This window comes from Melanerpes formicivorus, unplaced genomic scaffold, assembly GCF_026170545.1.
Source record: "Melanerpes formicivorus ecotype bairdi unplaced genomic scaffold, bMelFor1.0.p_v2 SCAF_2, whole genome shotgun sequence".
NCBI lineage: Eukaryota > Metazoa > Chordata > Aves > Piciformes > Picidae > Melanerpes > Melanerpes formicivorus.
In genome coordinates, this window is record NW_027142354.1 from 59,603,689 (window position 1) to 59,627,195 (window position 23,507).

Sequence of the window (23,507 nt, forward strand, 5' to 3'; positions counted from 1 at the left end):
GAAACATAATAAAATAGTTAAAAAAAAATCTTTGTAAAAAAACCAGAAAGGAGGAAATTCCTCAGCAGCCACCCCCCAGGACTCTGCTTCCAGGGGCTGAGCAGCGTGCGTGTGCTCTCCGGGTCTGCGGACCGAAACACTCCCTGCCTGACGCTCAAGGTTGTGCCCGCTGCTGCGGAGCACACACGGACACTGCAGGGGGCACGCACACAGCACACACAGCACACACAGAGCACACACACAGCACACACACAGCACACACACAGCACACACAGCACACACACAGCACACACACAGCACACACAGCACACACACAGCACACACACAGCACACACACAGCACGCACACAGCACGCACACAGCACACACACAGCACACACACAGCACGCACACAGCACGCACACAGGACACACACAGCACGCACACAGCACGCACACAGCACACACAGGACACACACAGCACACACACAGCACACACACAGCACACACAGCACACACACAGGACACACACAGGACACACACAGCACACACACAGCACACACACAGGACACACACAGGACACACACAGCACACACACAGCACACACACAGCACACACACAGGACACACACAGGACACACACAGCACACACACAGCACGCACACAGCACGCACACAGCACACACACAGGACACACACAGCACACACACAGCACACACAGAGCACACACACAGCACACACACAGGACACACACAGCACACACACAGCACACACACAGCACACACAGCACACACACAGGACACACAGCACACACACAGCACACACACAGGACACACACAGCACGCACACAGCACACACAGGACACACACAGCACACACACAGCACACACACAGCACACACAGCACACACACAGGACACACACAGCACACACACAGCACACACACAGGACACACACAGCACGCACACAGCACACACAGGACACACACAGGACACACACAGCACACACACAGGACACACAGCACACACACAGCACACACAGCACGCACACAGCACACACACAGCACACACAGCACACACACAGGACACACACAGCACACACACAGGACACACACAGCACACACACAGCACACACACAGCACACACAGGACACACACAGCACGCACACAGCACGCACACAGCACACACAGGACACACACAGGACACAGGACACACAAAGGACACTCTGCCCAGGGGCTGGGGCAGGGCTCTGGGCGTACGGTGCTGGGCTGTGCTGCTGGCACGGCCAGGGTGGCACCTGGCACTGGGCTCAGCAGTGCCCGGACTGCCCTCCACACCGCTTGTGGCTTTTCTCCTCAGGGGCCTCAGCACAGTGCTCTGCTTTGCTCTTCTTTCTGCAGCAGAAGCTCTGCTCAGGCACCTCTGCATGCCAAAACGCTCCACAGCCAGTGCCCAGGAACACAAACTACAGAGCTGCAGAAAGAAATGACCTGGGACTGGCTGGAGGAAAACATGGTCCAAGGCTGCCCAAGGTCCAGCTTTGGATAGAATCACAGGGTTGGAAGGGACCTTTGAAGCTCATCCAGTCCAACTCCCTGCACTCAGCAGGGACAGCTGCACCTACAGCAGGTTGCTCAGAGCCCCAACCAACCTGACCTGGAATGGTGCCAGGGATGGGACATCCCCCACCTCTCTGGACACCCTGGGCGAGGGTCTCACCGCCTTCTGTAAGCGTCCCAGCTCCTCATTTGAGGAAAACTGATCCAATGGAGAAGCTGCTAATGTGGGCACACACCTCACTAATGAAACACTAGGCACAGTTAAGGTAGGTATGAACTGGCCCAGGGTCAGACATGTCTTTGCCCTGGTGGAGAGCAAGAGAGGAGCTGTTGCTGCCAGTGTCATCATCACCAGCCAGGGTGACCCAGTTACAGGGTCAGGGGACACAGCAGCCCTGCTGCACTGAGCATTTCACTCGCAGGCTGCAATCCCCAGAGCAAAGAAACCTGAGGAGAAGTCCTGTCTGCCACAGGTGTCTCAGGAGCAGCCGTGGGATGGAGTTTCAGTGCCTTGTTTGAGGTGGCAGAAGTCTCTCCAGCTGATTTGGAGCTCACAGATTTAAAATGCAGGGTGGAAAGGGCAGGTCTGACACTGCAGACTGCTGCTGCTGAACCAGCTGGTGGCTAGCACACAGCTACAGGGATTTATCCTTCTGCCTATATGAACTGTAGCTCCCTGAAGCAGTTTGCTGGGGTAACAAGCAGAAGGGTGAAAGCTCTAGAGCAGGAACACCCCATTTTAACCAGTTAACCTCTTCTGGAGTGGAAATCCTCCAGTGGGAGCTGCTCTCCACAGGTGACCTGGAGCCCTTGAGTTGCAGCAGCATGTTAGTAAGGGGAAGTGCAGAGCAGCTGGGACTGACAGGGGGTGGAGAGGCAGAGGCTGCACACTTAGAGCATGCTAAGGTCTCTGACCACTCCAGCAGCCTGGGTTAATCGGGAAGCAGAGGAGAAGCTGAATTAAGAGAGGTCAAATGAAGGCAGAGTGAAGTTGGAGGAACACTGCAGAGCTGCAGCCTTGCCTGTGCTGTGCTGCCAGGCTGTCAGCCTGCTGGCACTGCTGTGTGAGTGATTTGTGTCCTAAAAATCCCTCCTTGGACATTTAAGGTGAATGGGACATTATGGGAGCTCCTTCATCAGCTGCTCCCTGATAATGTCACCAGGTGTGTAGCAGGTGTGTGGGGAAGCTGGGAGTAGCCCAGCACCCCAAGGTGGCTGCAGGGAGGGGAGCCACAGGGAGCTGAGCTCAGGCTGCCAGCAAGGTCAGTGGCCAAGGATACTGCACAGCTCCTCTTCAGGGTTCAGATTTGGGTAGACCAAGTGATTTTAGTCACTTGAAGCTGCAGTAAGCATGTGAAGTGATACTCAAGCTTCTGCTAGAGTCCTCAGTGCACTGGCATAAACATGTGCTGTGGGTCAGAGAATCATTTGGGTTGGAAGAGACCTTTAAGGTCATCCAGTCCAACTGTTAGCCTGGCACTGCCAGGGCACCTCTGAACCACGGCCCTCAGCACCACATCTTCATAACTTTGCAACCCCTCCAGGGCTGGGGACTCCACCCTGGGCCAGGCCTTGACAACCCTTTTGGGGAATAAATTGTTCCTCACGTGCAACCTAAACATCCCCTGGCACAACTTGAGCCCATTTCCTCTTGTCCTGTCACTTGTTCCTTGGCAGAAAAGACCAACCTTAGACCTCTCTCCAGGCTGGAGCCTCTCCTATGCTTCACTGACCAGCTCCAGAAGCTCCCCAGGAGCTTTTCCTGCCTGCAGACCCTCTGAGCCAGGTAGCACTTGGTTTATGCACTATGCTTTACTGTCACTATCACCTGGCCATGCCTATTCCCTAGAAGCTTGAGGCACAGGGCACTTGCAAACTGTCTCACTGCTTGAGGCTGTGCCCCCATGGTAGTACTGCACAATTTCAGTGTCAAGAAAAGCTGAATCTTGAAATACATGGCCAGGAAAAATAAACCCCTTAACTACTCACTGCTGGCCCTGGGGTGCTGCTTATGCAAGAGGAAATATCTAACAGGGGAAGAAAGCTCCACATCAGAGGTCTCTACCCTGGAAATAAGCTTTGAAGACCAAGGAAGTCCATCAGCCAAGGAACTTGTACAGCATTACATCAGCATTGCCCTAGGGAGCCGGGTGAGGAGCCCAGAGTGCAGCCTATCCCCTGCAGCTTGGCCAACAGCTCCTGAGGATGCCCAGATTTGACCCCATAGAATCACAGAATGCTTCCAGCTGGCAAAGATCTTTAAGATCATGGAGCCTGACTACTCTCTAACACTGCCAAGCCTGGAGCTAAGCCCTGGCCCTCAGCAACAAGTCTCTGCGTTTCTTAAACACCTCTAGGGACAGGGATTCAACCACCTCCCTGGGGAGCCTGTTAGTGTTTGGGTGCCCTTTCAGTGAAGAAATGTCTTCTAATCCAGCCTCAACCTCCCATCCCCACCTGGCTCAGGCTGGGATGGCTGCAGGACACAGGGAGCCAAACCCCCTTGCCCAGGAGCACCCCAGGAGCACCCCAGGAGCAGCCAGGGGCCGCTGATACACACCTGCACGGGCCGCACCAGTCCGTTTGTTGGTTGAGGCCAAAGCGAGCTCTGCATTTCTTAGGAGAGGCAGGATCTGAACACAGAAGCATGCGTGGGGCAAGGCAGAGGCACAAAGCAGGAGGAGCAGGAGGAAGAAAAGAGGCAACATCATTTTAGCCACTTTAACACATGACTAACAGACTACACGCTGGCTTTGTCTGGCACCACCTCTCCTGGAAAAAAGGGAAGGTTAGCAAACATCAGTGATCACTGCTGGCAGCTGCAGCAGGAACTCTGGGAAACATGGGCAGTTGTGGGGAAATTCATGGCTCTGTGAATTCCTGAAGTTTGGAAAAGCTGCCAAATCCCAGAGGTGCTGCCTGCCTGCTGTGTCTGCATCCTTCCCTGCCCCCTGCCTTCCCGCCAGCGACTACAGGGGGCTGCCAGCAAGCTGGGACTGCGCACGGAGAAGAAGAGGAGGAAACGCTGCAGAAGCAGGCTGAAAGCAGAGTTAGCACCGAGGGTACCCAGGCTTGGGTTGTTCTGCTCTGTCCCTACCATTCCCCTTCCTGGCTGAATGGAAATCTCTTCTCCACAGCCCTTCCCACAGTGCTGCAGCTTTACTGTGCTATTACAGGGCTCCTTGGGCTGAAGCCCTATTTGCTCTTGGGCACATCCTGGGTTTTCTTCAGTGCTGCAAATGGGATCTGAGCAGCACACTTCTGTGCTGGATCCATGCCCCCTCTTTCAACCACCACCAGTGTCTCCTGATGTGTATGACCAGCAGTTGGTTTTTGGTCTATAAGGGGTGATGTAATAATCTTTGTACCACAGACAAGGCACAGCTATAGATATATAAATATGAATACATTCATCATATAGGCCTGAAAGCTTCTCCTCCCCTCAGTCTAGACACTGAATGAGAGAAACAGTGTTAGTTAAACTGACAAAATTGCCAGGACAGAGGCATGGAATTGCTTTTGGTGGATGATCCAAAGAGTGTCATCCGGTAGCGATTCCTTCCATCTATCAGAGAATCTGCATTAGAAGAATGCAGGCTGTGGTTGAATGGACATGGAATCCACAGCACTAACCCCAGAGCTGGGCTTCTGTGTCCTAACCAACAACTGAACCACCCAGACGCAGCCAGCTGTGCACCTTGGGGTACCCAGCTCAGGTGGGACAGCTCTTTGTGGGGTGTGCAAAGTCAGGAGAGCAACAAGCTGACCTGGCACCCTCCCCAGGGAGCATTTCTGGGCAGGGGGGCAGAGCTGTGTCCTGCTCAGAAAGCCAACAGCCTCTCAGCTGGCTGGCTGCACTTCATCCTGAGGTGCAGTCAGCATTAATGAACTGGTGGGCTGCATAGGGGGAAAGCTCTTTGTGTGCCTACAGGCAATCCCAGAATGGTCACACTGGGAGAGAGGCTGTCTGACTTTGTCTGTGATACCACAGGCAGCAAGGACAGTCCCTTGATGTTCCATGCTGGATGTTCAGTGGTACAGACATTATTTACTACTGCCATGGCAGAGCTACTACAGAAACCAGCACAGGAATAGCCTTGGATGATGGAAATGTGTGTTCCAAGAGCTGAAAGCTGTCCAAAGGCTCTTTTCTAGCAAACAAGGTGGTGCAGGGAGGCAGCTGGTGCTGGGCTTCAGCCTGGTTTTGCTTGATATCTAGCTTACTCTGAACTACACTCTCATGGGTGACCTTCAGTCCTGTTCCTGCCTTTAGTCCCACAGGCAGGATTGGTGCATGGGAGAGGAAATGTCTTGAGTTAGTGGTGTCTGTAGTGCTGCTGGGGACATTCACTCTGGATGTTTTCAGTAGATTTAGTGATAGTTTCTATGCAGTTACCCACTTGCCAGAACCAAATCTCTTCAGTTTTCACCCACTGCCCGCGTTCTAATTCAAACACAGCCATGAAACAGCCACAGAAATGTTCATTTCCTCTGGCTTTAAAAGTGAAGAAATGCCTATTTCTGTAGTCCAGCTTAGATGATTGAAACCCCCAACCATCTGAGAAGAATAACAAAGCCAACAAGGTCAAACATGGTAATTGATGTGGACTACCCCTCTGAGCAGAGAGAAGAGGCAGCCAGGCTTTTACCTGAGCTGGAATCTTGCTGCTTCTCCCGCGTCCGTCTCTTCTTTTTGCCCTGGGGAGCCAAGGGAGAGGCCATTAGTCCATGTTCCTGGGAGACCAAGGGTGCTGCACAGGGTTCTGGGGGTGGATGGGGTTGTTGGGGAAGGCTGCTGCTGCTCAGGGGAGTGACCAGGTCCAGCAGCGGCTCCAAAAATGCTGAGGGGCCTGGAGCAGCTCTGGGAGGTGCAAAGGCTGAGAGCCCTGAGGCTGAGAGCCTGCAGCAGAGCAGCCCCAGAGGGGAGCTGAGCAATGCTCAGCAAGAGCTGAAGGACCTGTGGGGGGCAAGAAGCTGGGGCCAGACCCTGCTCAGTGGTGCCCAGGGACAGGACAAGGGGCAGTGGGCACAAACTGGACCCCAGGAAGTGCCACATGAGCAGGAGGGAAAACTTCTTTGGTGTGACAGTGCTGAGCCCTGGAGCAGGCTGCCCAGAGAGGTTGTGGAGTCTCCTTCTCTGGAGAGCTTCCACCCCCTCCCTGCCCATTGTGCTCCTGGGCAAGCTGCTGTGGGGGCCCTGCTGGTTGGGCTGGATGATCCCCAGAAGTCCCTTCCCACTCCACCATGCTGGGATTCTGTGGCTCCCTATTTCCAGAAGGTGCTCATGTTTTGGTGTTTGGTGTTTTACCCTGTGGTGCCTTACACCTGAGCAGAAAGGGCTCCAGAAGGTGTGACCAGGAGGAGCCTCTCTGATTTCAGAAAGGAAACACAGTTTCAGGAACTCCACAGACAGTTCCTCCTCCACTCACAGTCTTTGGATAGTCATTGTCTCTACTGCAGTTCTTTCACAGCTCTGGACCCATCTCTCATTCTGTTTTCTGCCCTTGCCCACCAGAAAATCCAACTTTGTCCCCAAACTGCCTCTCTGACTCACAACTGCCCCCATCTCCTAACAAGCTTATTAATGAGGGCACAGCAGTGCAGAGGCATATTTGGCCTGTGTGGAGCTGGTAGCTCACAGGGCTGCCTCTGACCCATGACTTTTGATATGACTTCTTGTGGTTTGAGTGAAGGTGGAAAGCTCTGAGCTATGGTAAGCTCTTCAGTGTGGGAGCAACTGTATTTCCTGCCTGCTCTCTGCATCACATGTCACAGAAGTGGCCTACATTTATAGAGCCACAGAAAAGTCTGGGCTGGAAGGGACCTCCAAAAGTCATCTAGCCCAACCCCTGGAGAAAAAGAAGCATCTCTTGCAATGACTGCAAGACCTGATGCAGCTGCTTGCTGGTGCTGGGAGAGCCAATGTTCACCTTTGGAGCAATGTCCACCATCTTCTGGAGCAAGGAACCAGCCCTTGCTAAGGTGAAGGATGCTATGGTTTGGGATTTCCCTGGAGGACGTGCTTGGTCTTGGAGGGGGATGGTGCCTTGCTCTCCAGATGCTGATGCCCTCCAGATATGTGCCTGTATATGCTTCCAGAGCTGACCTTGGAGACACCAGGGCAGCACATTGGTGCTCCAGGGTCAGCTCTGGAGGGTGATTCTGCAAAGCTGCATATGGATGCTGAGCTCCTGCTCTGTGCTTGCAAGCAGCCAGGGATATCTGCACTGCTGCTTGGAAACACAGGCTGGGGGCTTCCTGCAACCTCTGCTTTTTCTGCATCCTCTCTGCCCTCTCTTTTTTTGGGGTTGGGGTGGTTTGGATCTGTTTAAGGGTGCTTACACCCCTGGCTGAGCTTGGGCTTTCTGGAAGGAGGGCTGGGGTCAGGGTGGGTTGGATGGGTGCTCACTGTGCATCTCCCAGGCGAAAGAAAGTGCCTGTGGGGGGAACAATGGCGCCCGAGATCAAAGGGCAGAGCCCTGGAGTGGATGGATGGACATCTGAAGACTCAGGTGTGCTTTGCTTCAGGGCTCTAACGAGCTCGTTAGGCATGGAAGATCAAACAGCTGAGAAAGCCACTAGAAAAGACCTGGAGTGTATCTGCTGCTTCTGGAGCACCACTGCACCCCTGCAGCCTCACTCAGCACACTGCTGCTGAAGTCATTCAGGAGCTAAGAGCAAATGATGTGGGGCTGTAGTAAGAGGCTTTCCAAGTGCTGGCCCGACCACCACAAACAGCTTTGTCCCTCCAGCCAGCCCAGAAGCTGCTGCTGCTTCTCCCTGGGGAACCAGAGAGCACGGGCACCCTGGCTGTGCTCATGTGGGCAGTGCCCTGCAGCCCCCTCCCAGAAAAGCCCCCACTGCAGATGCAGAGTCAAAATGGAAGTGCACTTTCGTCTCTGCTCAGCCTCAGGGGCCAGCTCAACATCGATGGCTGCAGCAGCAGCCCTCACCCAGCCACACCTGGGGAAGATCGAAGCTGGAGCTTCCCTGCTCTCACCTGGACACAGGGAAAGACTTTCTGGCTCTGGGAACACAGGATCCCAACTCTCATCATGATTCAGGCTTCTCTGCACTAGCTAGTTTTTACTGGTGAGCACCACCACCACTTGCAGCATGGCTGAGCAGCTCTCCTCAGCAGCCACTGCCTGCTTTGGGGGATTGCTTTTTCCTTTTGTTCAGTATGGAAAACTGGCTTTTTTTCTTCTTCCCCTAACAGGAGCTTTGGTTGGGAACCAGGCTCAGCCAAGAGCAAGCAGGGCCAGCAGTACTGCCATCTATGTTTGCTCAGACTGCACTTGAACACTTTGAATGTGGTCTGCTTGATTTCATCAGGGTCCTCTCATACTGATCAGTAAGGGTGGGATCAGCATCCTGAAGGAAGGTGGAGACTCAGTGACTGCCCTCCTGTGAGCACCACCCATGTGCAACCTGAGCCCATTTCCCTGTACTTCCCAAGACCATCCACATCATTTGAGAGCTCCTCGTCCTTTCTGCTTGTATTTACTTGGACACTAAGTGCAGGAAAGGCTGTGGAAGCTGGGGAGCTGTAACATTTCTGCTACAGATGGGCAACGAGCCAAGAGGACGTGCAAACTCCTCTTGAAGTGTGAATTCCTGCACCTCTCATGCCCTCAGAAACGGCAGGCAGGGACAGGCAGGTCGTTTGGCCAGCAGCAGTTTCAGCCCACCCCTGGGTCGCTGCCGGCCGCGCCAGAAGGAGGGGGCCCCAGCCAGCAGAGCCACTCACGTAGTTGTCTCTGGCAGACCAGCCTGGGTAGAGCTGCATGTGGAGCTGCCGTTCCTTGCGAGCCAGTTCGTAGTACTTGGCCTGCTCCTCCCGGGACAGCGCGTGCCACTGCGGGGACAAGGGAGGTGGTGAGGCGTGGCCAGGCTCTCCCCTTCCCCACAGCCCCCCACAGCTGCCCCAAGCTGCGGCACACAGAACCATGGACCTACCTTTGAGCTCGTCCAGTCCACCCCCTCACCCAGAGCTCACAGCCCCACTGCTGTTGCTAAGCCACTGTCACCGAATCACTCCCTCAGCACCACATCCACACCTCTTCCATACACCTCCAGGGATGGGGACTCCACCACCTCCCTGGGCAGCCTGGGCCAGTGCCTCAGAACCCTTGATGGGGAGGAACTGCTCCTAACATCATCTGACTCCATGTGTCGTATCATAGAATCATTATGGTTGGAAAGACCTCTGAGGTCATCAAGTCCAACCATCAGTCCAACATCACCATGCCCACTAAACCATGTCCCAGAGCAGTATGTGAGGGGCTCTGAAAGCAGATTGCCTGTCACACGCAGCCGACAGGGCTGGGGTGATGGCCCTGAGCCCTGCATGCTCTTACCCTCCTGCCCAGGATCTGGTTGATTGCAGCACTCTCCTTCAGGGTGCACTCGGCGATGACTTTTGCTCGCATTTCTTTCATATACAACATGAAAGCATTCAGAGGCTTCTTGATAGTGGGCTTCTTGGCTTCCTTCTCTCTCTTTGGTTCTGCTTGAGGTTTCCTTGATGGGACCAAGAGAGGAGCCGTCAGCATCAAAGCTGCCCTCCAGCCCAGCTGTCTGGTGGCACCGAGCCTAGCAGAAGCCTTGACATCCAACCCAGCCAGTGGGTGGAGGGGCCGAGATCTGCACCTCAGTGTTCATCCACCCTCCCCCTGCCCAGCACAAGCACTGCCAGGAGCACGGAGAGGTGCTGCTCCACAGCTCCCCCAACTTACATATTCCGCTCATAGTGCTCCAGCTCTTGCTTGCCGGAGTGGGGCACGATGGCAGGGTGCGGGATGCCGGTGGTGTGCACGCCAGAGCCCAGCATCAGAGGGTGAGTGAACCTGCAACAGAGAGGGGCTGAGCCACGCCAGGAGGGCCTGCAGCAGGAGCCAGCCCACCAAGATCAAGGTGCTTTCAACCAGCGGTTTCAGCTACTCAGATCTCTGTTGTTGGAACACCTTATTAGTGCTGCAGAAAGGAACAACAACCTTTGGCTTTGGATGGGAGAGGTTAGGACCACCCCACACCTCTCTTTTAACAGAAACAGCTTCAGTCTGGACACGAACCCAGCTGCAACTCTAGGAGGTGCCCCTTGCCTAAGCAATGCCCTCCATCAACGTGGGATGAGATCACCAGAGGTCTCACTGGCTTTCAGGCTTCATTAGCTTGCTCTCTCCAGTCTCAGAGGGGAAAGCCAGCACAGGCAGCTCTGCCAAGCTTGCCACTTTATGACTGCAGCTTGAGATGGCAGAATTGCCCATGGGAGATGAACTGTTCATTAGATATGCTGGCATGGAAAGAAAAGCTGTTTAATTGAATCCACCAGCACAGGCTGATCCTTATCTGACCAGGTGTACTGCTGCAAAATCCACCCCAAAATCCTGCAAGCAGGAGCTCCTGTGCTAGTCTCCAGGAGGCTGCTGGACCTCTGTGGAGAACCATAAGCCTCTTTCTCATCTTTGAGGCCTGGAAAGGTGGTGTCTCAGGGAGAAAGGAGGGCTGGCAGAGCTCCCTCACCTCTGCTGCTGCATTAAGGGCATGCATGGATGGAAGGTTGCATGGATCAAAGGCTGCTTGGATGGAGGGCTACATGAATGGAAGGCTGCATGGGTGGAGTGCTGTATGGATCCAGGGTTGCATGGTTGGAGGTTTTTGCATGGCTAAAGGCTTGCATGGGAAAGGGTTTTCATGTTGGAAACCTCTGCCAAAGGCTCTTCAGGACAACACAAAGCATCCCCATGGCACTGCCATCCTCACTGGAGCCACCAGCTTGTCTGGAGCGGCTGGGCTCTGTGACTTCCATCCACAGCAGATGTATTTTGCTCACTAGGACATCACTGGGGTCTGGGTTTATTCAGAGAGGACAAATTAAATCCTGAGTGTCCATAAACTTGCAGTGCAAATGATTCTGGGGCTGGGATACGTGGCTCAACCCCCTTGATATTTAAGGCTGGTTGTGCTACAGGGCCAGTTCCTGGTGGGGGGAAGCAGGACAAAGATGCAGCCAGCTCCTGCTGACCCCTTCCCATCTGCAGGGTCTGGCCCCACACTGCCCAGTGATGGGACAGGGGAGGCAAAAGCTGTTCTTACATCTCTGTATGCTGTGCTGTGCTGGTGGGGCATCAGCAAGCCCCTGCCTGCTGCCTGTCCTGCTTTTCAGGCTAAGACCAAGTAGCCCAGACCAGTCTCTTCAGAGCAAAACTCAGTGGGAGTGGTGGCAGGGATGTATTCAGGATTAGGGTTAGCAACCAGGAGCAAATTCCTGAGTGATGGATTTCACCCTGCTGTCCCAACACTGAGCTGAAGCCAGGGCTTTCTGGCTTGGATTTGACCTCTGCTGGTTAAAACCCCATCGCTGTGCATCCTCCTGGGATGCTCCGTGCTGCCCAGAGCACACTTCGGACCAGACACTGCCTACCAAGCACCTTTTCTTCCCATGGCCACCCTGGGGAAGGTGTGTGGCCATCCCTGGGTGGCCGTGGTCTGCTGCAAGCTCCTAGCACACAAAGTGCAAGCTGCAAGGGCAGCTGAGCTGCTGGCCTGTCTCAGCTGATACTCACCTGGAGAGAGAAGCCCCAGCAGCCAGCGCCGACGAGTACGGCTGCCTAAATCCACATGACGGGAGCGGATAGACAGACTGGCTCTGCCTGGGAGCGGGAAGAAAGAGGCTATAAAGCATCCACAGCTACGGGGGGGTCCTAAGCATCCCCTTTGCTAAGGGGATTCAGCACCAGCGCCCCAGGAGCTCTGCCTGGGGGGATGCTTGGGCGTGTTCCCTGGGCTTACAGGAACTACAGGACTTTATTTGGCCTCTCTACAAAGGTTGGATCCAACTCTGACCCCTGCTTCATTCCCAGTGTTGAGGAACCTTGCTGTTTTATCCTCTTGCAGTGCAAAAGGTGTGCTGAAAAATTAGGAGTTGCTACTGCACAGAAGTTGTTGCCTAAAAGAACACAATCTGACCAAAAGACCCTGAAATCCTGGTCAGAGTCTCTCTGTGCAGCGCACCTGAGGCTGCACAGTTGCAGGGTGCACCAGGAGGATGCCCAAGCATGGGAACCTCCCAAGGTCTGGTCAGAGAGCACCTGCTCTCTCCTGCCTGCTTCAGAGATGCTCTGATTGTCCCAGAACATCTTGTAAGGATGCCTGTCATTGTTCAATAAGCCAAGGCTTATTGGAAGCTGTATCACACTGGGGATTGGGTCTGTACCAGACCTGGAGCTGGAAATTGGGTTTTGAGAGAGTGAAATAATGATGCAGAAAGTTCCTTGTTCCCAGCAAGGGGAACTCCCATTTTCATAGGGAGAGAGTTCCAAAGCACCTTGGCTTGCTCTGCACACCCACCAAAAGATGCTTCCCACCTAAAATGTCTTGACACAGAGATGTGGTGCTGAGAGGCAGGGTTCAGCACCAGCCTTGGTAGAGCTAGGGAATGCTCAGGGTTTCTCAGCCAAAATGATTCTGTGATTCTAAAACTGCCAGTGGAAAGGAAGAGATGCCTGAGGAGGACATGGCAGGATGCTTAACCCCACACTGCTGCTCACACTGCTCCAGCCAGGCTGCACAGAGCCATGGCCAAGCCCAGCACCAGCTATCTGCAGCGCTAATAAGTCAAAAAATGAGCCCATTCTCAGTGAGTGCCCAGGATGAGGATCCACCCTGGATGCCAGGGAGTTTTCAGGGCTGAAGACAGTTTCTGCCCTGAAGAGGAATAACAAGTCAGGCCCTTGAGCTGTGCCGGGGGCAGAAGCAGGCTTCTCTCGTTGCTGTGTCTCGGACTGATGGAACTGTGCAGGATCTGCCAGGAGGAAAAGCAGCCCAGGCAGCAGGGCTCTGTTTACACCCTGCCAGGCAGCAGCCCTCTCCCACCTCTCAGATGTTGGTGGCTATAAACACACCAGCAAACAGCCAAGTGCTGCTGCGCACCGGGGAACCCAAACAGCCTTTGAAGCTAAAGGAGGCTGCCCCAGGCCCGAGCAAACACTCGGAGCTAATCCAGGAGTGACACCAGTTACTGGGGATAGTGGGAGAGAGAAAGAGCTGGGCACTCACAGCTCCCTCCAGGGAGACACTGGTGTGCCCATCAGTGCAGCTGCACCATCACACCATCGATGCCTGATGCTGGGAACTGCAGTCCCTATCACCTGCTGATGAGAGGGCACTTGGCAAGAGGTGGATGGCAGGCAGGGGCTGCCGTGGCACTGCCACTGCTCAGGTGAGGGGCACGGATCGCAGGCTGCCAGCTGCCGGCTGCTGCCAGACTCCTGTGAGCAAAACTCACTCGACTGGACTCTTGCAGGCTTTCATCCAGCTGTCGTCCCAGCTAATTACAGAGGGCGACTGCAGCTCCTCCTCCCGAAATGCTCGGCGAGAACAAAGCCTCTTTTCTGCCCAGCTCCTGGAGGAAAAGCTGCTTCCTGCATCGGCTGCCCTGGCTCCCTGCCACCTAGACCAGCATGGCCAGCATGACCACCCCCAGCATGTGCCCACTGTGCCCTGCACTGGGGCCAACGCTGCCACGAACCCGCTGAGTCTTGGTGCCTCTGCACCGCTTGCACCGGCGTGCTGAGCCTTGGCTGAGGACTGAGCATTTTGGAAGTGGTTTTGGGGCTTCTTCCATACAGTTTGGGCAGGATGTGCAAAGGCTGTGCTATAGACAGGCGCTTTGAGGTGCTCCTCTCTGCTGACCCACAAGTTTGTTGCTCTCCTGTATCTGCTCTGAGTCACTAAGGAAGGTGTCTGCTGAGGCTGCTTGAGGATGCCAAAGCTGCCAGATGCTGCAGCAGCTCTCAGGGCAAACTTCTTCAGCCGCCAGCCACCGGCAAACTTTCTACACAAACTGGATTTCTTTCCCTCCACCCATTCAGGGCTGTCCTTAGCAGCATCCCACCCCAAAAAGGGGACCTTGCCCTTGGCAAGCAGGCTCCTTTCTCAGCCCCAACGATGGCTGTTGTGTTACAGCACAGCCACCCCACTACTTGTTTTTCCTGAGGATGAATCATATCAATGTGGAGTTAAATCATCACCCAAGAGTAGCAGATTTAGCACAGAAGGCACAATGTAATCTCTTGGAAGCCAGACTGCATCAAAGACTTCAGCCTCTGTTTCCTGGTGGTTAAATATCATAAACACAACCAAAGGAAAGGTGAATACTTTACTTTGAATATGCTTGGCCTCTCCTGTTTTACAACACATCCTTGTACCTGGAAGTCTCCACTGGGCTCTGCTGGGGTTTGATCAGCTGGGACCACAGGGTCCTGGCTTCTTGCTTCCATGACTGCCCTCACTGCTCTCTCCCCCAACCCCAGCCATCACAACCTGCAGCCTCTGGCCTCCCTGTGAGCCTCTGCAAGGTCCCTGCCTCACCAGCCAAGATTAAAAATTAACCCAGGGAGTGGCAATGCCCACAGGGCACTGCCTGCCAGACCTGCTCCCTCCCTGTCTCTAGTGGGAGGTGTCACAGCCACAGCCAGGCTGCAGTTTCTGGGATCCTTCAGCATGGGCAGGTCTCTGCTAGGATGGATTTTTACCCTGCTTCAGACCCCAGGAAGCACCATGGCCCCATGGTTATGCCATGCTGGTGGCACACTCAGGAAACCCCTTTGTGCTGAACCCCAGGAGAGTGCCATAGGAAGCTCTCCCTGGGTTTCCTAACCCACACAGGAAGCTGGATACAAGGCAGGAGATGGTTTTGAAGCAGGCAGGTTGTAACCCTGCTCCAGGGGTGTCCTGGCTGGGGCAAAGCCTTCAGCCTCTCACAGAATGACAGTGGTTGGAAGGGACCTCTGCAGATCACCCAGTCCAATCCCCCTGCTTTAGCAGGGTCACCCAGAGCAGGTTGCACAGGATGGTGCCCAGGTGCATTTTGAATGACTCCAGAGATGGAGACTCCACCACCTCTCTGGGCAGCCTGTTCCAGTGCTCCACCCCCCTTAAATTACAGAAGTTTCTCTTTGGATGGAGCTTTGGATGGAGCTTTCTGTGCTCAGTTTTGTGCTCATTACCTCTTGTCCTGTCACTGGGCACCACTGAATAAAGCCTGGCCCCATCCTTGAAGTATTTATAAGCATTGATGAGCTCCCCCCTCAGTCTTCTCCTCTCCAGTCCTGAAAGCCCCCGGTTCCCTCAGCCCTTCCTCTTAAGACAGATGTTCCTGTGCCCTCATCATCTTCACAGCCCTTTGCTGTACCCTGTCAAGCAGTTCACTGTCCTCCTGGAACTGGGGAGCCAGTTCAAGAAGGGGCAGGATCTCTCCCCAGATCTGCTCCCCATCTCTAGAGCAGACCTAAATCCCCCTCCCCATGACACAGCAGCAGGAGGGATGAAGCCGGGGTGAAAGCACCATGGGGTGAGGGAGGACTGCAGGTGGCAAGATCAGGGAAGCACCCTGCAGGGAGCAGCAGGGGAGCCTCCCCTCCAGGCTCACATCCCACCCCTCCACACTCACCATCCCATGGGCGGCGTGATCTGCCCGACCCCGGCCGGAGGCAGCGGGTAGAATCCCGGGATGTCTGAGGTCTGGGACGGGCGGTGCACTCCTAGGAGGAGGGAGATGAGTTAGACACAGCTCTGCACTCCCTGGCTGGCCCAGCCCTCTCCTGACCCCCAGGGTGCTCTGTCTACAGGCACTTGTGGGCAGGGGGAAGGCTGTAAGCTGGCTGCCTGCGGGTGCAGGGTGTTCCAGCTGCCTCTTGTGTTGCTGTGGCTCTCTGCGGGCATGGGGTGGGCTGTCCACACTGCTGCAGAGCCCTGCCACCTGTGTAATGGGTGCGGGAGGCAGCTCTCCTGCAGTCATCATCTCTGCTCTGTGCCACACAGCACTTGCTTTGGTAAGGGTCTGATGGACTCTGGACTTCCCTCTACCCTTCCCAGAGTGCCTGCTCAGGTGCACAACTGATGGCCAAAGCCATTCCTGCACCCCCTTCGCATCAGCCATCCTTGGGACCCCCCGTGAGGGGCCAGCAGGGATGCTCCAGCAGGCATCACTTCCATCTTGATGGTAAACAACTCGAGTCCCCACTCAAAGCAACTGTTTTGTGGGTTCTGTGGGTACCAAGGAATGGTGGAGGTGGGCATGGTGCCAGCTGGGAATTCACCCTTTGCAGGGGAATCCCTGTGTGATCTTCAAAGAGGCTGGCATGGGCGGCATGGCCAGGGGAGACAGCCAGAGCATCCATCCCTTCTATCTGGGCTTGGAAACAGCCTGTGGAGCCTGGGGCTGCAGGTGAGACTCAGGCAGCCATGGTGCTGCTGGAAAAAGCAGCCTCCAGCTGACCCCAGGACTGGAAAACTGGAGAACTGGAGGGGAGCTGAGGCCGAGATCTGCTGCAGCATCATCTGATGTTGACTGCTGATGAGCCTCAGACAAAAACTGATGTACAGAGCTTGTCCAGCAGCTGTCCTGGGCAATAAATACATTGAAGAAATCAGTGATGAGTTGCAAGCAACCTCAGAGTTGTTCTCCCAGGTGATAAATTATTAATTAGGAATAACACCAGCAGATGCCAAGCATCTGATTAGGAATTCCCTGAGCGAACAGAGAGCTGAACTGAAAGGAACAAATCACCTGGTGTGGGCTTCACCTGCAGCTGTGCTCGAGCAGCCCACTGCAGGCTGAGCACACCCAGCATCTGTGCCAGGCAGCTGCCAGGATTTCTCCAACAAGTTTTGCAAGGCAGAGCACAAGTTACTCTGGCTGGTCCAGGGACTGGGCACCAGACATTGACTCAGAAGATCCTATGAGCACTTCCTTGTCTGTATGTCCTTGGGCTGCTGTGAAATACTTTAAAGGGAAGCTGTGAGAATGACCACGATGGTGACTCTCAAGATCTTAGATTCAATCATTTCAGTTGGAGAAGACCTCTAAGATCACCGAGTCCAACTGTCAACCTGACACCACCATGGCCATTAAACCATGTCCTGGAAGGCCATGTCAATACATTTTTTGATCCCCTCCAGGGATGGGGACTCCACCACCTCCCTGTGCAGCCTGTTCCAATGCCTGACCACTCTTGCAGCAAAGAAATTTTTCCTAATATCCAAAGTAAACCTCCCCCAGGGCAACTTGAGGCCATTTCCTCTCCTCCTATCACTTGATAGCAGGGAGAAGAGACCAACTTCCTCTCAGGTAGCTGTAGACAGCCAAGGCAGCTGTGGAGAGCTCTCACAAAGTGATAATGGAGATATTTCAGAGATGAAAGCAGAGATGGGACACATCCAGAAAGAATGGGAAGGAAACCCTCATACCAGCAGTGTGAGGATGGGAGAGGCACCATGGAGGCAGGTCCCAACCGAGGACGATGATCTGACCCTCTCCATCAGTAGCAACTGGGGGTCTCTGGGAAGGACAGACTCCCTGTGCCTCAAGCTGGGGGGATAAGGGGACAGTGGGCAGTGCCTGCACTGATGGTGCAGGTGGGGTGCAGCCAGAGAACAGCTTCCCAGAGCTACCTAACCAGGGCTGAGATGAATGCTTGGGGACTACTCCAGTACCATCTGGAGCCTCCACGGAGGGACATAACCAGCTCATCCCCTGGGGGAGCTTCTCCTGTCTTGCTTAAGGCTACCTAAACTTTTTCAGGCTAATGGCAAGTCCCTGGAGGCAGCTCACAGCCAGGGGCTTTTGTGCTCGGCAAGGCCTCAGCAAAGGCAGTGTGGTGAAAGGTGTTGGGTTGCCTTCCTGGGAGACTGAGGCAGCTGCACACTTCCCCTTGAGATTCCAAAATCTGCCATAGCTGAGCTTTTAATTGGTTTATTTTGTGTTAACTCTTCCTGGCTTTCTGCTTAGTTTATTTTGCTCTGGTGGCTGACAAGCAAAATGCTGGCTGGAAGAAAAGCAGGATGTGCCTGGGTGTCTTTACATAGGACCTAAATGCTTCATATCTGTGAACCTAGAGTCCAGAACATGGTTCAGAGCAGGGATACTTCAGCGTGGTCTCCAGCTAAGGGCACCCTGAATACCACATCAGTGGTGGTGACTTGGAGAAGTCAATGTCTCTGGGACAGTTTGGATCACTCTTGGGTTTGCCCAAATCAGAACAGCTGGGTTTGTGCCTCCTTTTTTTTCCACACTGATGGGCTCTGAGTCTCTTCCCAAATGCCATTCCACACAAAAATTTGATTTTGCTTTGCTTTCACATGAAATCAAGGCCAAAACAAAGCCCAGGCAATGTGAACAGGTGTTGGAAGACTCTGCTGCACTGTGGTAGGGGTGAGAACAGTTTGATCCTAACCCAGCTTGTCAGTAACCCACCGAGGATGATGGGCTGGGGTTAACTCCTGTGCACCTACCTGTATTTGACAGATGAGAGTTTAACCTCTACCTACTGCACCTTCCTCAGCAGCTCATGGATGTGTGCTGTGCTCAGCCGGGACCCCGGAGAGCCGAAGCGTGTGCCAAGCACACAGCTGGTGCTGTGGGCACCGGCAGGCAGCAGTCCTGCCAGCTCTCAGACACCACTCCTGCTTAGTCAAAATATTTCCTGTTTCAAGCATTTATTTTCTCAAAATGACAACCTGACAACAGTCTGGGTATGAGTCAAAGGAAAGATTACTTTCCATTTTCTGGCTGACATCACCTTGCGGGCTCTGGTCTGGCCCTGAGCTAGAGGCCATCTTGTACAGCGCTGGGCATGCTCCACCAGCAGGGCTGGCACTTGGGATGCCAAGCTCCTCTTGGTCAGGAGTACAAAGCATTGCCAATGAGCTAAATAAACTCCTGCTGCTCTTCACCTTTCCAGCTGATGTGGCACCAGGGAGGTGCCAGCCTTGACCTCGGTGGTCTCCAGCCCCCTGCCCCTCCCAGCAGGCAGGCCCCAGCGGTGCCATTACCTTGTTTCTGGCTGATGTCAGCAGGCAGGTGGGGTGAGTGGGAGCCGTGGCTGAAATGGTCGTTGCTGTAAGGGATGAGGGGGGTGAGTGGGTGGACTCCATGGGACGGCTGCACCACGGGAACTTTGTTGGACTGCAAGACACAAGGAGGGAGAGGGCTCAGAAGTCGGTGAGCTCCGTGAGCAAGGAGGCTTGGTGCCCTTGGCAGTCCTGCCACTGCAAGCAAGGCTGGAAATTACTAAGAGTCCCCAGAGACTCTCAAGGACAAGCAGAAAATGTTCTTGGCTACTTAAATAAACACTACAGCATCCTTCAAGGAAAATCATAAAGCCAGAGAATGGTTTGGGTTGCAAGGGACCTTGAAGATCATGTAGTTCCAACTCTTCTGCTGTGGGGCACCTACTAGACCAGGTTGCTGAAGGCTGTGTCTAACATGGCTTTGAACCATAACCCATAATCCATAATCCAAGCAGTGACACCAGCTGATGGCACAGGCAGGTGGAAACCAGCCCAAACCAAATGAAGCTTTCAAAATTCAGAGCTTTTTTATTCCAGGATGGATGCTACAAGCCTGTGACCCAATGCATTGCTCTTGCTTTCTGCTACCACAGGGTCTAAATCTGGACTTTCACATCCTGCACTTTCCTAAGTGGGGCCCTCAAGCAGGGACAGCCATGAACAGCTTTGGGGCAATGCCTTTGAAACTGTGACATGGTCACCAGCAAGCCCTGAGGATGCAACCCACCTCAGTCCCAGCTCCAGCGCTGGGAGAAGGACCAGAGAGAGCTCAAGCAGTGCTGGGGATGCAGCAACCCCAAACTTGGCAAAGAAAAATCCCTCTCCTCTTGCAGCTACTCCTGGTTCCACGTGGCAAGGCCATCAGAGCCCAACATCTTTGTGGAAGGTGCTTTTCTGTGAAGCCTTCTGCGTGTTGGAGCAGGGCGAGGGGAGCCTGCTGCAAAGAGCCTGAGGAAAGCAGGCAGAGGCTGCCGTCTGCAGCCAGCCTCCCGCCGCCAGCACCGCAGCCTGCTCCATACATGCCTGGTTTCGCCCATGGCTGCCTTTAAACCCAAACATGACTTTGCCTTGGTGGTGGAATGTTAGGATTTGTCCCAGATAAATCCAGGAATTAAAACAGGACTGAGGGCACTCCAAAATGGGGAGAAAATGAGAACAGACCAGGTAAGACAGCTCTCTAGGCATAGAAGCTGGGCACTGGTACCCAAGCCTCCAGGTGATTTGCTGCCTGGCTTTGGACAAGTCATGTGAAGTCTCTGGGCTTGATTCACTGGTACCTTCCACTGTGGGACTGATGTTGCTCAGGCAGAATGAGTACAATGCTGGTTTTGGTGGTGGTGGCACAGTCAGAGCCGATGGCTCTGGAGGACCTATCCTGGAGCTCTCCCTGCCACTCCGAGCTGCTGGCACAGCAGCCCAAGAGCCCTGGGCAAGTCCTGCATCTTGCATCCCTGCTCCAAAGGAGGAAACCCATGGTGTGGAGAGGAAAACAAGGAAAACAAACCAATGGAGATGCTGCTTTGCATGTGTCTTTCCCACTAAGGTTTGCTCATGCAAATAAAACCCAGGAGACATGCAGGTTCACAGAATCACAGAATCAGCCAGGGTGGAAGAGACCTCCAAGATCATTTGCTTCTCAGAATTCAGGGATTCCCTAAGTCCTGATGCTTACCAAATGTAGAGTTACTGTGCACAGCAGGCAGCTGGCAATGTACCCCTTCTGCCCAGCACACAGTGGCGTGGCACAGGCAGCAGGCTCAGGGACTGTGTGGTGCTGGGCTGGCTCCTGCTCAGTTAAAAAGGCATGGAGCTCTGAGCTTTTGCTATCCCTGCCCATGAAATGAAATGTCCCCATCACCCCAGGTCATGCTGGACCCCCATGACTGCCCCCAGGCAAGGGGAAGCTGGAAGCATCCTGAGGAGTGCAGAGGCCTGGTGCAGGAGGGAGCATCTCACTTTCAAACTGTCCCACACTGGTGGCCATCAGGACAGGTTGGTCACCTCACTTTTGGACTGTCCCATGTTGGTGGCCCCAAAGAGAGGCAAGAAAAGAAAAGGCCAGGGCCAGCTTGCTGGTGGCCAGTCTGGGGAGAGGAGCCTGCCCAAGGGACCATGGTCATGCCAGGTTGCTGGTTGTCACCACCAAGGCAGAGGGGTTTTGGCAGGCCAAGAGCCCTGTGCCATCCACTCTGCCATGTGTCCAGCTGCTGGGAGGAGCCACCCTGGCTGGTCCTGGAAGATGAATGGGTTGAGCTCCGAGAACATTCCCAAGCTCCTCTGACCTGCTTGGGTGCCTCCAGGATGAAAGCCCTGGGTGCAGCTCATGCGCTGCAGGGTGCAGCTCATGCGCTGCAGGCTGCAGCCTGACCCCAAGCTGCCCCAAATGTGTTTGCTTTGACATCACTTTTCAGAGAGGGCAAGATGAGTTGACACATCAGCCATGAAAAACAAAACCTGTGAAGTTTTGATGTTGCTGCTTTGGTGAGGAATCAATTCCTTTTCACTGCAGAGTTAGTCATCATGCCATGGAAAGAAAAGCCTGAGGTCAGCATGCTCCACTGCTGGGGAAGGTGGCTGTAACAGGCATGAATGTGCATTTTGCTCTTTACCCAAACACCAGTCCCAATGAGCAGATTATTAGGGACCAATGATTAGGGGCATTGTTAGGTACACAGAATCACAGACTAGAATCATAAAGTTTGGAAAAGCACTCTAAGATCATCAAGTCCAAGAGTCAACCCAACCCCAGCATGCCCACTGACCCGTGGTCTGAACAAGTGTCACGTCCGTATGGCTTTTGAACCCCTCCAGGGACGGTGACTCCACCACCTCCCTCCCTGGGCAGCCTGTGCCAGTGCCTGACCACTCTTTCAGGAAAGACATTTTTCCTAATGTCCAATCTGTCTGCTCCTGGTAGAGCCTGAGGGTAATGGTGTCACTTGGGGTGCTCTGAGACCTGAAGCCCATGGCTCAACACAGCTCTGCAGAGTGGCACCTCCAAGTTCAGATAAATCTCCCATCCCAGGGCCCCAGGCTGTGTCAGCAGACACCTTCACCCCTCTTCTCCCCACGGTGTTGCAGCAGGAGCTGCTGTGACAAAAGATCACCCCAGTAGCTGCTGCAGACCGCTTTGGGTGCTGCCTGCAAGTGCTGGGGCTGGAGCCCTCGTCAGCAGCAACTCATTTCTCATCTCCAGACACTTGTTTCTCTTTTCTCACTTTTGCTGCAGTCACAGCACAAAGGAAGCAGGGAAAGTTAAAGCCACCCACGCTCAGGCTGCCCTCACCCAGTCATGCAAAGCCAGGCTGCAGCAGCAACAACAGCAGCAGCAGCATCTCCCTGGTTCAAGGCCAAGTCACCCAGTGTGGCTGCAGCCTGGAGCTGCTGCTGGCCTTTACCCTCAGCATCACCAAGAGTTCCTCCAGGCACCAAGAGACCACATCTCCCATGACCAGAAGAGCCCTGCTGCCCTGTGTACCCCAGAACTGCTTATGAGCAGCAGTCAAACCAAGGGAAATAATGATTTGCAGCTATTAATTCTTGCACTAATTCTGCATGGGCAATGCAGCAAGGAGCTGATGGGGTTAGGATGCATAACAAGCAAATATTGCCCTTGCTAAAGCTTTCATCCATTGTCCTTGCTCAGATTTTTATCCAATATTGCCCTTGCTCAGGATTTTCATAGACTCACAGAACTGCTTGGGCTGGAAAAGCCCCAGGTGCCATGGCCATGCTTTTCCTGAACACCTCCAGGGATGGAGACTCCACCGCATCCCTGGGCAGCCTGTGCCAAACCCTGGCCACCTTTTGAGTATTCTTCCCCCCCTAATAACCAACCTAAACTTTTCCTGGTACTACCTGAGGCATTTTCTCACATTCTATCCCCTGGTACTAGAGAGAAGAGATTGACCTCAACCTGGCTCAAACTTCCTCTCAGGCAGCTGTAGAGAGTGAGAGCGTGAGAGTCCAGACCAAACAGCCCCAGGTCCCTCAGCTGCTCCTCCTCCAGTGCCCATACAGAGGGAAGATCACTTCCCTACTCCTGCTCTGTGCACCACTGATGCTGTTGGCCTTCTTGGCCACCTGGGGACACACTGCCTCATGGTCAGCTGCTGTCATC

At 54.2% G+C, this 23,507-nt stretch overlaps 1 protein-coding gene across 6 annotated transcripts in view; it reads right to left on the reverse strand.

The window, feature by feature from the left end:
• TCF7 (transcription factor 7) overlaps positions 1-23,507 on the reverse strand; it is a 73,096-nt gene that overhangs the window by 4,081 nt on the left and 45,508 nt on the right. For 2 of the 6 annotated variants that reach the window (XM_068163527.1, XM_068163555.1), the window contains exons 4-11: positions 19,370-19,502; positions 15,987-16,077; positions 12,100-12,186; positions 10,270-10,380; positions 9,892-10,054; positions 9,282-9,389; positions 6,181-6,229; positions 4,092-4,164 (exon numbers count right to left, since the gene is read on the reverse strand). In XM_068163527.1, the coding sequence (XP_068019628.1) occupies positions 4,092-4,164; positions 6,181-6,229; positions 9,282-9,389; positions 9,892-10,054; positions 10,270-10,380; positions 12,100-12,186; positions 15,987-16,077; positions 19,370-19,502 (815 nt within the window). The remainder of the gene's footprint in view (positions 1-4,091; positions 4,165-6,180; positions 6,230-9,281; positions 9,390-9,891; positions 10,055-10,269; positions 10,381-12,099; positions 12,187-15,986; positions 16,078-19,369; positions 19,503-23,507) is intronic. The other 4 variants (XM_068163546.1, XM_068163564.1, XM_068163537.1 and 1 more) reach the window with 3 other exon arrangements.